The sequence below is a fragment of the Triplophysa dalaica genome, chromosome 11 (assembly GCF_015846415.1).
Source record: "Triplophysa dalaica isolate WHDGS20190420 chromosome 11, ASM1584641v1, whole genome shotgun sequence".
NCBI lineage: Eukaryota > Metazoa > Chordata > Actinopteri > Cypriniformes > Nemacheilidae > Triplophysa > Triplophysa dalaica.
This window is the reverse complement of record NC_079552.1, coordinates 3272842-3288243: the sequence shown is the minus strand read 5'-3', so window position 1 is coordinate 3288243 and position 15402 is coordinate 3272842. Positions and strand designations below refer to the sequence as shown.

The 15402-nt window shown below is 36.4% G+C and overlaps 1 protein-coding gene across 1 annotated transcript in view; it reads left to right on the top strand.

Moving 5' to 3' along the window:
- Window positions 1-15402, top strand: part of cdh23 (cadherin-related 23) — a 189468-nt gene that overhangs the window by 101527 nt on the left and 72539 nt on the right. The window contains exons 11-13 of the mRNA XM_056761550.1: window positions 2510-2698; window positions 9535-9684; window positions 10624-10782. Coding sequence (XP_056617528.1) covers window positions 2510-2698; window positions 9535-9684; window positions 10624-10782 — 498 coding nt within the window. The remainder of the gene's footprint in view (window positions 1-2509; window positions 2699-9534; window positions 9685-10623; window positions 10783-15402) is intronic.

Below are 15402 nucleotides of genomic sequence, written 5' to 3'. Positions count from 1 at the left end.
GTTCCGACACATGAATTTTTGCAATTTTACGTGTCTAATACATACACGGCAGCTTATAACTAAAGACAGAAAAACACGTGTTCACACCATATGACCCCTTTAACATTCAACATAAAAATCTTGGTCTTGGTGCAAAACTTTGGGAACTACTGACCTTACGATCTAAACATTTTTAAATATCACAATGTTAATGAATATTACTTTTAAATTCTTAATCTGTTATCAAATCACATTCTAGACGAGTGTAGATATTATATCTTGTATTAGTCTTTTTGTTTTATGGAGTTTTAATTCTGTGATGCTACACATCTTTTACACCCCTGTGGGACCGAGTGACCATGTGACAGAAGCTGTGTGTGTGTCATGTCATCGTTATCTCTGTGCCCCGCTGACAGTTCCACGGCCAAACGCCGGAGGAGTGTGTGTGTGTGTATGTGTGTGTTTTAATGTCCCTCAAGACCTGAGCGAGGAAAATTCTTTGTTCCTGCTTCTCCATCTCAGAGAGCTGACTTTATCACAGACCTTTGGGCTTCTGGAATATTCACTCTCTCACACACACATCTTTGCCTTCTCTTGAGGGTACGTAAGGAAGGAGATGAAAAGAAGTATGGACAGACTTAGTTTTAAAACACCTAAAACATCTCCTATTTGGACCATACGTGTGCGGTTTTCTGTCTGAATTTAGATCTGTTTTGCAAGGATCATTTTCAAGGTTAATTGTTCCTCTGGGTCGCTGTAGTTACATTTAGATGTTTACTGATTATTGAAGCCACTTTCGCTGTGCGTGTAATATTATATATATTCCCATCCTGACAGTTTCATAAATGTGTTTTGGATTCTTCTGTTCTGTTTGCCGTTATAAACCGCAGCTATAGTTTCTAAATTGAAATCAATGTTCGCCACAAAAATTGAAACTCAAAGCAATAGCGAGAAACCATCCAAAATATTCATAAGTTATAGATTTTCATTATCTGTTTCTCCCTACCCAGTCTTTTTTATTTTACCCCATCTTCTCTATACTTTACTCTCTCTCTCTCTCTCTCTCTCTCTCTCTCTCTCTCTCTCTCTCTCTCTCTCTCTCTCATTGGTGGCAATATTGATTTTGAGTGGAAAGTAATAAAACTAATTTCTCAACTTCACAGAGTTTGGATAAGCTGGAGTACATTGGGCTGGAGGTCAGCGCATTCATTTTAGGATGGGATGGGCAAACGGGTGTTAAACGACACGATTCTATGATGTACCTTGACCTGTAGCATCGCTTCTATTCATCCAGCATTCCTCCATCACAAAACACTATTATTCCTTTTTATTCCCGTTTGTTTCTAACTCACAAAGAGAGAAAGAGAGAGAGCAGGAGAGGCAGGAAAGTGAGCAATTGTTTCCTGTCGATAAGACTTGTTCATCCTAAATGCTATTGTCTGGGTCTGCCGTGCTCCGCTGGCCTCTGCGTGCCCCCACTTACCGCAGACCTGTGGGATTTCTCCCAGAATCCTCCCCTCTGATTTAATAAAGAACAAATGGAAGAGATTGAGGTCTTAACGTTAACGCGACTTACTGCCAGTTTCCTTCTATTATCACATCCGTCTTTTCTCATTTCTTGTCTCCTGCTGGTGGGAACAGAAAACGGTTCTTTTTCAGAACTGCTTCTTTTTCTTTACAAATAAACAGATCTGAATGATTTCATGACATTCTGACAAATGTGTGTGATATTATGTACTCTACTGTACAAATATTACACTTTTACACTCATTCACAATGTTTGTCATGTTTCTCTCCTCCAGAGTTACTACAGTTTTGTTTTTGTAGTTTTATGAATATTTTGTTTTTGTTGTTCATGTTTTGTATCGTTTATTTCTATCATTATCTTATTTTCTATTTTTATGTCTTTGTCATTTTTTGATGTGGTATATGGTTTATACGATTATTAACAATACATATTTAAATAAATATTTGTATTATTTATTTATTTTGAGTTAATTATTTTTTAGCCTCAACTTAAACTTGTTTCAGTTTATTGCTCAGGTAACGTTTCTTATTGTTGTTAGATGCTATATTTAGATGATCATATTTTATTTTATTATTTATTATTAATTTATTTTATTTTAATATGTTTGGTTTTAATTTTAGTAAACTCTAATAACCTTGCTCTCCTTTACATGTTTGCAAATTAAATATTTTATCTTATTTGATTATTCTTTTAGATATCAATAAGTATTCAGTTTAAATCCATTCCTAACATTTCTTCAGAATAGTGTAGTGTACAAAATAGTCAAATAGTTGAAATATAAACATAAATGCTTGCAAAGATTGCATACAAAATCCTGGTTAAAAATATGGTAAAATCCCTTCATTTCAGTTCAGTAAACTCCATTTTCCGAAATTCATCCAGTTCCTAAAACAAGAACAAGTGGGCAGAATGTGTGTCAGCCGTTTTATAAGTTTAAACAGTGAGTTAAATGTACTGATATTGTATACATCAGATGAACTGGTTCTTTTTATTTCTCTCTAGGCTACTGAACTGAATGATGACCGCACGCCCTCATCTGCTACAGTCATGACCACCTTCACCATCCTGTTGATCGATAAGAACGATAATCCTCCCAGATTTAACAGCTCTGAATACCGCGTCCTCATCACTGAGCTGGCGCATGTCGGCTTTGCTCTTCCTCTCTTCATACAGGTTGAAGACAAAGATGAGGTGAGATACTGTAAACATAGCACCTCGAACCTGGATGAAAGTGTTGTGATTCTTTACATGTGATTTTATTCTTGACACATAATGATTGTTCAGCACATAAAACATCTAGTCCAGACTTTTCTGATGTTAGAAGCTTCTGTCCGGGCTCATGGCTTGTATGTAGCTGTTGAACGAGAGCGAATCGGTCAGACGTCAAGCTTTCTCACCTGTAACATCCCGCTCAATCCCTGTCAGTCAACATCAGCAACGTCTTCACATAACTCAACGCTAACTCTTTTAGATCTGTAGGCAGTTTTTGACATTGTCAGTCCGAAACTTTTGATCTTTACGCTGGCTGAGATGGACATACTTTACACTCAGCACATTTATATCGTATGTGAAACACAAGTCAGCAGGCTTCACTTATTGCACATTCACACTGCCAGACACAATTTTTTTTGGATAATGCTGTAGTTCAAAAATATATAAAACGTTTATGAATCTTATCCAGCGATTAGATGTTCAGGTGTTTTAGAACCATTTTTGGCTGCATGCTTCCATAAACAACCTTCAGCATCCGCAAAACATGTTTCACAATAGTTTATTTGTGGTAGAAAAATATTCTTAAGACTATATGGGCAATAAATGGTTCCTTTAAAAACCTTTGACTGAATGCTTCTTTGCAGAACTAAAAATGGTTCTTCTATGGCTTCCTTGTGAAGAACCTTTTCTCTAGCATTTTTATTTTTAAGAGGTTTCCAGAAGTCCAGGTACAGAAATATTGCAACCAAGTTCTCACGGAGGACATCTCCATCTTTATTTCAGTGCCTTCCCTGTTGTAAAAACTGCATATGCTGGTTTGTAAACTTTGCGGTAATTTTGCAGCAGGATTGACAGTAATTTAGTGTAGATTTCATTATTACTTAATCTTTTCCTATTAGTACTATTTTTAATTTGAGTTCAACTTTACTTCAATCAAAATGAAAACACTTTGACTTTCGATATTCAAAATGAGCAAGAAGTGACTGGTCTCATAACTGGCATAACACTGCAAAAAATGACATTCTTCCTGAGCATTTTTGTTAGTTTTGATAAATTACTATACATTGACATAACAAGAAGAGAAACCTAATATATTTATGCTGTTTTTTTCAACAGGGTTGTTACAGAAATTGTACAACTTGTAAATATTAAAATCCAGTAAGGAGAACATGTCAAGGTCCATATTGAAGTGACAAAATGTTGATTATCATTTTTGCATCCATAAAAACAAGTCATTTGTGTATTTATAAGTAAGGGCACAGGATGGTTAGATGTAAAAACTGGTGGAAAGGGAAGAAGTGTAAAAATGAATGTGATTGAGGTTCTTCTGCAAGGCTGTTATCACCGTACAGCTTTACCTCAAACACTTTTACTGCCCTGTCACTTTTGATTGGCATATCAAAATTATATTAGTCTTCCCTCTCTTTCCATCATATCCAAGTGCCCTTACCTTACCCTTCACCCTTCAAAGACAGATGAGTGTCATTAAGTACTGATCACCATCTAAACAGCCAAAATTGGTGTTTTAATACTGAAAGTCATCTAGCACAAAAATGACAATTGATTTCAATAGACATCTAGATTACAATAGAAAATTAACCTAGATTTCATTTATGTGAATAAATGGAGAGCAAAGCTCAGATTTTCCCTGAGACACTACACTTTTTTGCTGCCTTAAATTTTGAAGAACAATCAAATTGGCTTCACAAGTCATTTCTGTATACAATATTTTTACTATGACACATTTGGTACAACAATCTCTCTCCCCTCCTCTTTCATTGACACATCTTCCGGTTTTCCCTTTTCCAATGTTTTGTACTATGACAAAAAACAAATTGTTTTCCTCTTTCAGGGAAGAAATCGCTGTCCATTTTTGCCACCGTACACTTTTAGCACCAGAGCTTTGGAGACAGCGAGTCATCATGCAGTAGAGATAGCAGACTCTTGAACACAATGAGACTTGACTCTGATCCTAATGCAAGATGAATCTTCCAGCGGCTCTGAGAGTTTAATAAACACCTCAGTCTCGATGTGCATGTGTTTGAAGAGACCAACTGGGTTTGAATAGGAAGCCCACGGAAAGAAGTTTTTTTACTCCTTTTATGCTGTAAGACTTATTTTTAGATCAAGATAATAATGCAGATTATATAACCAAAGATTTATTTGATTATTTTAGATTTTCTTGCAAGATATTCTCTGATTTTAAAAGTTAAACAAGAAGTAGATGCAGATTGTAAACTGTCCCAACATGCACTGGGGTATGAATAACTATTAAGTTTGGTTTTTCACGTTCAGCTGCTTGTCCGGTTATTTCCTCGACTTGTTCATATGAATGGATGTTATTATGATGATTCACTTTGCTGTATGATATTTCTTGTAGAAAACATAAGATGATGCATGTAAAATTGAGCATTTTAATACACTGAACAGTTTCCAATGTCATGGATTTAAATGCATTGACATAATAGTAAAGTAAATACATTGCTCCTGTCCTTCTGAAACCTCATATTTCCATATTACTGTTGTCCTCAGTGCATTAAACTCCACACCTGCCCCTCCAATGCATACGAACACTTTACACATTATTAACGCTCACAAATACTGTAGGAACATGAATTTTCTAGAGTTTTTCAAAGGTTTTCTGCATGGCTCATCTTCAAACTTTCCTGCTGATGTGTGTGTGACAGGCGGCTTTTATCTCCTCTGTAGAGGATCAAGCAAATGGACGGCCAATTACGCTTATAGCCGGTGAGCGCTGACATCCCTGCATATTGGATGGCTCTCTAAATAGCCCCCATCAGCCACAATGGCTCTCTAAGCGCCCCAAACAACAACAAGGTGGTTATTTTAACCGCCGATGTAATTCCTCCATCGATCTAGAGCGTCGTCCTCCGTGTCGCTTCGGTGTGGCGAGTGAACGTGACTGAAGTTTTTTTACCTTTGGTAGTTGTTTTGATTATGGATAGAAATGTGCGCTGGATACTTTGCCTTTACTGTGTGTTGTGTTGTTGACACATTAAATATTACAGGTGCATCTTATTTTTTAAGCGATAATTTGGTGGATTGGGTCGGATAGGCCTATGCACAAAAACACTTTTTTGTAGATGATAAGGTAAAAACAGATGTGATAAAAAGATGCCAAATTGACTTAAAGAAACATCTTGAGATCGACAAACAGTTTGTGTCTCCAAAAGAAACATAATAGAGAAATAATAGGTTTCTTGTACACTCCACTCAAACAAACCGAGCGTTGAGTTTTAACAGAGCCACAGTGCTTATATTTTACATAAAATGAGTGTCTTTGCGAATGAGGCCGGGATGGAGGAACGTATTTTAGCATCAAAAAAATGACACACATTACCTTTAAAGCTATAAAAGCACTTGTCGTTAGAGGATCTCATCCAGCGTGCTTTTAAACTGAAGATCATTACGAGATAATGAAGTATTATGTCAGCAATTGCAGTCTGCGTTCATTAGCGCTAAAGAGCAGATCAGAATACTCGACTCATGATGAACGATGCTGTCAGTCACTCCTACAGCAAACTTTTAACTATCAAGAAAAATATTGTTTGTTGTCTCACGATGACATTTGCATTCGTAGCGTTTGCGTTTATGATATTTTGCAGATCGTAAAACAGGGTGATTTAGAAAAGTACGTTTGGACAAATGAGTCTCGTGATTGTTTTTGTCTTCAAGGGTTTGACTTTGATGCCGAACTTTAAATCTCAGTTTCTTTCCGCCCATCTGTTTCGTGTGTGTTTATTTGGTCAGATACCCCACAGCGAGCCCTCCGGCTCTCCATTCACCTCCTCAATTACAGCGTCCAGCCCGAGGAGCGACGTGATGGAGAGATTTTCATAAACGAGAGAAATAAAAGAAGTGAATATCACAGATTAACCTGGAGTGTTGCTCTGTTTTGTGTAAGCGGCACACTTGGGTTATTGCTCTTTTTCATGCGTTCAAGCGTGCACTCTTTTATTTTCTTGTTCTTTCTGCCTGTATGGAAACACCTCCGGTTAAATGTTTATTGAACTCTGAAACTATTTTCTCTGTCCGGATCAATTCCCCACGCTGTGGTCACAAATGGCTTCGTCTGCAAATGGAATGTGCGTGTTTGTGTGTGTGTGTGACTGTTTGTGTGCTTTATTAAGTGTAATGGATTTTTTCTTTATACAGATATTAGGTTATATATTGTATATTTGATATTCAATATAAAATATAATCATTTTAAAATATTTCAAATATATTTCCTAAAATACTCACAAAATTACTTTTGAGTATATTTAGTATAAATCCCAACATTTTAGACAGTTTTATCAGATGCACTCTCTGGCCTGAGGTTAACTTCAGGTCCATGTTTGTTTATTATATAACAATTAATTTGAGATTTAATTAATATTAATATTTGATTGTATATTAATGATATTACATTTAATTAAAACTACTCAACAGTTATTGATTCCACTGGAAGTAAAGTTAGGTCAAATACTGTTTGTTTATGTTGTTGCTGCTGAAAAAGTATTAATATATAAAAAAATTAAAAAAGGAATTCTAAATGTATAAACAGACATTTTAGCCACTTTTATTCAAAAAGTTCAAAAGAAAAATACAGTAAAATCCTTGTTTAATAATAAAGACTTTTTTTGTTGTTTATTTTTAATTGAGGACAGAAATCATTTATATGTGTTATTATATTCATTTATTTCAATTTATTGACAATTGTTGCACAATGAAAAAAGCTGTTGTAAAACAGACAATAATATAGAAATTGTAATAATTTTAATGAATATAGAAATTGGAAAGTAACGGGATGAATTAACAAAGAAAGTAATGAGAAATCTACATTATATATATATTATTAGTATTTATATACTAATAGAGCATGTATAGGTATAAATAGCAACAATTGTGAATATTTTTGTAATGTATATCTCTGTCAACAGCCATGATGTAAAAAAAACGTTGAATCGGAGTCATAAACTGACGCATCAAAACCAACAGCTTGAACTGATTAACCAAAAATGAAAGAAATGTCTAAAATAGAAAAAAATCTAAAATAATTTTACAGAGTTGGCTTCAAATCACAGATTCAAAAAATAATACATGGTATGTAAGTGCAAGTGTGCAAAAGTGTGTGGCGTAATCTGATAAATCTAAACCCAAAACCCATCGTCTCTTTTCTTGTGTGTGAAAGAGAGATTACGCCAAAAAAAAGAAAGAGAGAAGGAGACAAGAAGAGATGAAGTGATTGTAGCGATAGATAAGTTTGGACTTAGTAGAGATAAGCAGCGAGTAAACACACACAATAATCAATCACACTTTCTACTCTCCACACTTGACAATATTGCTTTCTTTAATGGGTTTGTATATGTGCTCATGTCCGTGTGTGTGTCGCTATGTTTGACTCACATCAGTTTAAACTACATTCCAGATATTTCTTCTCGACAAAAATTTGTTGTGACAGCTGGCATAACTCAGTCAGCACATCGCTCCATCACTGTAACTTTCAGCATCGCACACAAACACTTTTTATTTAATCTCAGTTTGTATTTCGTGCACTATTTGATGATTGTGCTTTCAAAGATAGTGTGACGGTAGAGTGGAAGAGTTTGCGTGCCGCCAGATGTGCGTTCATCTCACCGGCCTCCGCTGCTAACAGAAGAGAGATGACAGTAATGAGGCTCTGCCGTCATCTCTCTGTGTACCTGCAGCAGAGCGTTTGTGAGAGAGACACGATTACCGAGAATTGTGTTACTTGTATTATTTGAAATAGCCACTTTTATTTGTGTCTATATAATAAAAAGATCTCGGAGAAAAAAAAATGATGCTTAGAGGTTATGCTTTTATTCTTCATGAGACATGGAGTCCTGTTACATATTTATGACATACATATACATACATGAAGTGTCAACATTGACGGATGTTCTTCTTCAATTGATATTATAAAATACAAATATAAATAAAATATTTAAAATAAATGTGCCTAGCATATATTGAAAAACTTCATGACTTTACATTTAAAGTATGTTAAATCAAATCACTTATATTATATTATACTGATTTATTAAATAAAGTTGAAATTGGTTTAACTGGATTTTTTAGGTTATACAAATGCAACTTTATTTTTTAAATCAGTTAAATATAATTTAGGTCTGCAATGACTTGTAAAGCTAAGTTAAAAGATCAATGTGGAGATTTAAGCGGCATCTAGTGGTGAGATTGTGAATTGCAACCAACAGCTCACTCGTTTCGAAGCACTACGGTGGCTGAACACAGAACACTTATGTCGTCACGTGTTCGCTTCTTTGCCGAAGCAGATAACGTATTCATGAAACGCACTCTGTAGAGCAGTTTGTCTGTTTTGGGCTACCGTAGAAACAACATGGTGAATTCCATGTAAAGGGACCCGCAGTGTTTGTAGATAGAAATAACTCATTCTAAGATAATAAAAACACAACATTTCATTATGTAAGGTCTTTATACACCTCTGAACACATAGTTATGTATATCATATTGCATTTCTGTGTATAGATCCTACAAAAAACTACACACTGCGCCTTTAAGTCCACTTTTGAACTAACGTTTTTAAGTTGAAATAATTTTATTTTTACTTCTGTTAATTTCGTCTAAAATTTGATGTCCTGACAAATATTTCTTCAAATTGTCGAGATATCTGCTGAAATGCTAGGGGAGACTATGGTACAGTTCTCTTACTTCTAAACTCAGGTGAAGAAGTATTTGGGCATATTTGCGACTTTTTTGTGAGTGTGCCGACCTCTATTTCTTAGCGTCCTTAATGTGTTTTGTCTCTCCAGGGAGTGAACAGTATGTTTCAGGTGGTCCTGACAGGGAATAATTCGGATCACTTCACAATCTCTCCCACCTCGGTTCAGGGAAGAGCAGACATCCGTGTGCGTGTGGCCATCCCGCTGGACTTCGAAACCATCAGGAGCTACAGTTTTTCTGTGAGTTCAGCGTACACCAACGCAAGCTCAATAATGCATTTACAAATCTCAAATCCTGCTTGATTATTTCCAATCTATTCTCATATGTGTAGGTATATAAATGCACATATGTACGTTTTTCACATGCCATATGTGGTCAGCAAAGAAATGTGTGTATTTGGTAAACATGAACATTTCAATTACGTTTTTTTTCCGTCAGTTCCAGACAATAAATAAATGCATAAGTAATATATCAGCGTGTATTTATATTTTTTATGCAAAGTATAAAAATGATGAATGGCTGCAGGTTATGCATTTGTAGGTATTCGTACTTCTTAATGCATATTTATTACAATCACATAGTCATCTCAGCGTAGGATATTTAAGGGCGTGTGTTGAAATGTCCTTGGATTCAGGGAGTCTCTTTATCTTCGCGGGGAGAATTTAATATGAGGCACACATTAAACATTATGCATTATGAATTTCAGAAATTTTTCTCAAAGCGCAACAGTTCTGCACCCGTTTTATTTCTTTAATCGTTTAGAATAATCTGAAAATGAATTGTCATGTCTTGTTTGTATGGTAATTAAAAACAGATTTAGAATGAAATACTATCTAAATACTGTGGGTACGGATTGAGCATTGCTGTTGTGCCGGTGCAGTTCGTCTGTGTTTTTACACTTGATTTAGTTTAACCGACTAAAGCCGCCCCCTCCAGCGATGGAGTTAGTAGCCGAACTGACAAATGACTGCAATCTAGTACAACAACATTACAAGACACAAGCGTTTTTCAGACAAAGACAAGCGGTTCCTTCAGTCAGGTGATACCTCAAGCAATAAATAGTGTGTTTCTTCAGCCTCTTGTCTTCTTCAACATCTGCTCTAATGCAAGCAGCACAGTTGCAATATTGACACATCGAGTAGATGTGGTGATGTCTGAAGATCTGCTCTCTTCTCCAGCTGTATGCCAATGAGTCTCTTTTTGAACATGTGGGTTTCGCCCGAGTCTTCATCGACCTCATCAACGAGAACGACAACAGGCCCATATTCAGCCAGACGCTTTACAACATCAGTTTACCTGAGAGCACAGCACCAGGAACATCTCTGCTTCGAATACAGGTAAACACACTGGTAACAACTTGTAAAGTTTGATTATCAAACATGCACCTTTAAAGGCAAAGTCATGATTTATAGATATGTAGGAATGTTTCTCTATGTTTCGGTGGGTCGCCGTCGTTTATTTGATTTCAGCTCACGGTTTCCAAGCGTCGAAGGTCATTTTGTGCTAAATACATGGCAGCCACATGCAGATCATAAATTCAGTCCGTCTCTGTCGCTCTCGCACTCGCTCCTCAGGACGGTATGGAAATCAATACTGATCGATACACAATCCAACGCTGGAAACATGGAGAAGTGCAGGAATACTGTAAGTGTGCACAGATTCTAATCGTAGAAACTAATTCAGCGCTTCTGACAATATTGTTTGAAGAGCAGTCCAAGGTCTCCGCGCAACTGCCCAAACTACGGTGCTTGCAAATGTTTAATACTGAAGGTGAGATCAAACGTTATTCAACAACGAGAACTAAAACTTGAGTTTAGAAAAGATAGTTTATGCAGAATCTACTCATCAAACCTTGATGTGAGAAAGACAAAACATGATAGTTCCTCTGAAGTGCCTTGAAGTGCATAGCTTTGTTCCAGGTGTCGATGTAATTTCCACTTAACAGGAAGTTATGACGGACATATTGAGTGAACCCGCCCCCTTTTCGTTCACAAGCTGAAGTGCAGAATGATGTCAAAGAAACCATAAGGCCGTATTTGTGGAGGTGGGAGACCGTTTGCTTTGAATGATTTGATTTCCTAAGGACAGTTTTTTGTTGCTGTTTTAGCGCACACTAGTTTGTAGATACCCTCAAAGGGACAGTTCACACTAAAATAAAATCTGTATTAGCATTTATTCACCCTCAAGTTGTTCCAAATCTTAATACATTTCTTTGTTCTGATGAACACTGAGAAAGATAATTGGAAGAATGCTTGTAACCAAACAGCTCTTGGACCCCATTGACTACCATAGTAGGAAAAATGACAATGGTAGTCAAAAGTGCTTCAGAACTGCTTTGCTTTCCTACATTCTTCAAAGTATCTTATTTTGTGTTCAACAGAACAAAAGTAATGTATAAAGCAATTTTTCCTACTATGGTAAGAACTGTTTGGTAACAAGCATTCTTCCAAATATCTTTCTCTGCTTTCATCAAAACAAAGACAGATTTGGAAAAACTTGAGGGTGAGTAAATTAAGATTTTCATTTTTAGGCGAGCTGTCCCTTTAATGCTTACATGTTCATACTTAATTCCCCAAACTTTGCTTTTTTTAATAATACATACAGACATCTCAAACATAAAACAATACAAGACATATTACTTACCCAAGACAAAATAGAGAGGGAAAAAAATTAAATGGCTCAGTGGTTATAGCATGGCGCTAACAACGGCAAGGTCATGGGTGATTGCACATAGTCAGAAACAAATGTATAGTGCAATGCACTGAAACCGTCTGCCAAATGCATAAATTTAAATGTAAAAACATATATGATTTCCTGTGGACTTTAACAAGTGGCTATTGTCCTATGTGTTAGCAGTAGTCGTTCTCTTCATCACTGTATGTGGCTGTGATCTATCCGTCTGTAATGTCAATGAATGATGTCTGCTTTTTGTCAGTGGCTCACTTTAAACATGTAACAGCTTGTAAAGTCAATAGAGTGGTAACTTTACCCACAATGCCCTAGGGTCAGACTGGGACAGCCAGTTATGTGTAGCAGCCAGTATTTATGCATTTTTTATATCCCTCCTCCTTCTTTCAGATATCTCACTTCTCTCCTTTTTGGTCCAACCATCATCTCTACCACTTAAGAAAAAAGAGAATGTTGAGATTTAAGTTTGGTAGATTTTCCTTTATGTGGGCTCTGTCCTTTATCTACACTGAACTGTCAGTGTGTCTCAATGTGTCAAAATCCATAACTCAACTTAGCAGTAATGTGTTTTTGGGGGGAATAGTTTGTCTTTTGTCATGGTTTGTCTAATGTCCAATATGTTAAAAATGCACGTTTGTTTATCTTTTAACCCATGCTGCCTTCCAACCAGAATGTTTGTATGTGTGATTCAGGATTATATGCGTGTTTTTAACCAGATGTTTGGACTGCTGCTAATATGATGCCAGCAAATGGTTTAACACACACACACAAACACACTCACACAAAATAGTAGACTATCACACACACACATCCCAACACAGACAATTACATACCTGTCAGATAGCTGTCAGCTCTGGCTTATGATGAATTTTAATTAATAAACTTAAATAGCTCCATGAACATCTCCCTACCCACATTGTAATATATTGCTGATATCCTTCTGAAACATCATATCTCCATATTTCATTATTTATTTATTGTGCTGTAAATCATTATTATAAGTCACCCTTTTGCAAATATCAAACCAATAAAAAGTGCTTTGCCAACATTTATTCATTTAAAATGTAATTTCCTGAAAAACAGTTTGGAAGGACACCAACAATATATAAAATAGAATGTATTAATGACGTAATATAGAAGTTTATTCAAATGTTTGGGAAGTAAATGGAGACTGTAGGAAGTTTGATGCATTTGTCATCAGTCGTGTTTTGAGCAGGGATTTCATTCAGGGTTATAAAAGAAGTTCTATGTTCATAAACCTTGCATTAGTTTGTAATATAGACGATCTCCAAATTCTTTGAATTTAGCTTTGAGTGGTTTCCAGACACAAAGTGAAAGAGATCAAACTTTCAGAGCTGATTGTTCCTTTAAATGCAGTTTTTAGTTAGACTTTCAACTTAATCTGTGCCCGGGAACCCAGCCCAAAGAGCTTAGACTCTGAGTCGCTGGATTTTGGGCCACGGCTGTATTTTAGTGTGTGTATGACAGCTGGAGGACACACGTTCTCAACTATCATATCTCTCCACACACATCACTTTTACTCTCTGTGATAAAGAAATAGTTCACACAAAAAGAAAAGTTTGTCTGTGATGTTCAAAACCGGAACATGAAGGAAAATGTATTGGAGAATGTCTTTTTCCTTATAATGGATGTCAATAAGAAGCCGAATGTGAAGATGGAAAAATCTGATATGGGTTAGGAATGGCATTAGGGTATTTTCATTTTATTTTGGGGTGAATTATCCCCTTTTTGGGATAAGGTTTGTGGTAATATTGTCTGGACATTGACTTGTAGTATTGACTTTTTGGGACAAGCTTCCAGTTTGCATGCGCAATGGTAGAGAGAGGGCGTCCTAAAAACTTTAAATTAATTTAGCAATTCTGTTTTTTATGATTCATATTCATTTCATTTTTTCCTGTAGTTTGCTTAAAATGGCAGTCAACATTCTTAGATTATTTCGTTTTTCAGGATTATTTTCCACCTTCTAAAAGTAGGAATGAATTGTTTGCTGCTGTTCCTTTAAGGCACAAATGACCTTTGATTTGCCATGTTTATTATGCTCAAATGGTTAGGATTAGAATGAAATGATCAGGGTCCTTCAGAGGAGCCACTGGTTCTATACACATACAGAAAGGGTATTGACCTCTTATCTTTCATTTGAAGAGAACAAGGAAAATCCTGTTAAGTGTCATGAACCGCTGAGCACTCTTTCAGACATATATACAGCCTCCTTAACCATTAATGACCACTTATCAGACGCTTGTATTCATCTTAATTGTGAGTCCCCGTCTGTTTAACATCGTCATAAAATCTGTCTTTTATTTCATCAAGTGAAGTGAGTTTAGTGCTGAGATCCGGCAGTAAGGATTGACTGAAGCCAGTAAAATCTGCGGTTGATTCATGGCTCAGTGCCGTTCATTACCTTTCACAGCGTGCCATTATTCAGTGAACGACTGAAGCAGGAGTGATCCAGCACATTCGCTGCCATACAGGTACCTTCAATTAGTAGTCATTTAGTCACTTACAATACACCTACAGTGAAGGATACATGTATTCTGCTATATGTACCGTAAAAGGATGTCTGTGCAAACTCGTGTTTTTTTAGACATGATTGGAGTAAAGTCTGGTTCAGTGTCTTGATGCCACAAGTGTATTTGATTTAAAAGTGGGAGGGAAATATTTTCTCAAAGTATTGGAGAATAAAATGAAATCAAGAATCTTCATGTTCTGCAGCTTAGTTATACGAGTTAGTTACCACAATGATGCCCACTAAATAGATTAGCAACACCGAACCCTACCTATGTAGAGCAAATGGTCAATTGTAAGGTTTCATAACCCCACAGTAGCCTAACAGAGGGTAGGCATCAAACCAGCTTGCTGGGTTTTGAAACAGAGCAACATGTTGCAGAATCATCCATAAGGCCGTTGTGATTTCAGCACCACACGTGTGGACAGCTCCTCTCAGCATCATCAGCTGTACTGTGTGTGTCACACTCTCTACATTCACTGTGTGTGTGAGAGAGAGACAGAGAGAGAGACGGGTCACACCGAGGCCAGAAAAGATCAGCTGCAGGCTGAATCAGATGTGAACACTGCCTGTTTCTCTGCTGAACCCAGAGCAGGTGGACCGTCTGTGAAATCTGTGCCTTTCTCATGTATTTCTAAGCATTAGAAATGCGTCTTTTCTTCTGCCTAAATGATTCACATGGCATATTATATTTGACCCAAAACTGGATTGAAACAACCCACAATTTTCAGTTGAAACAACC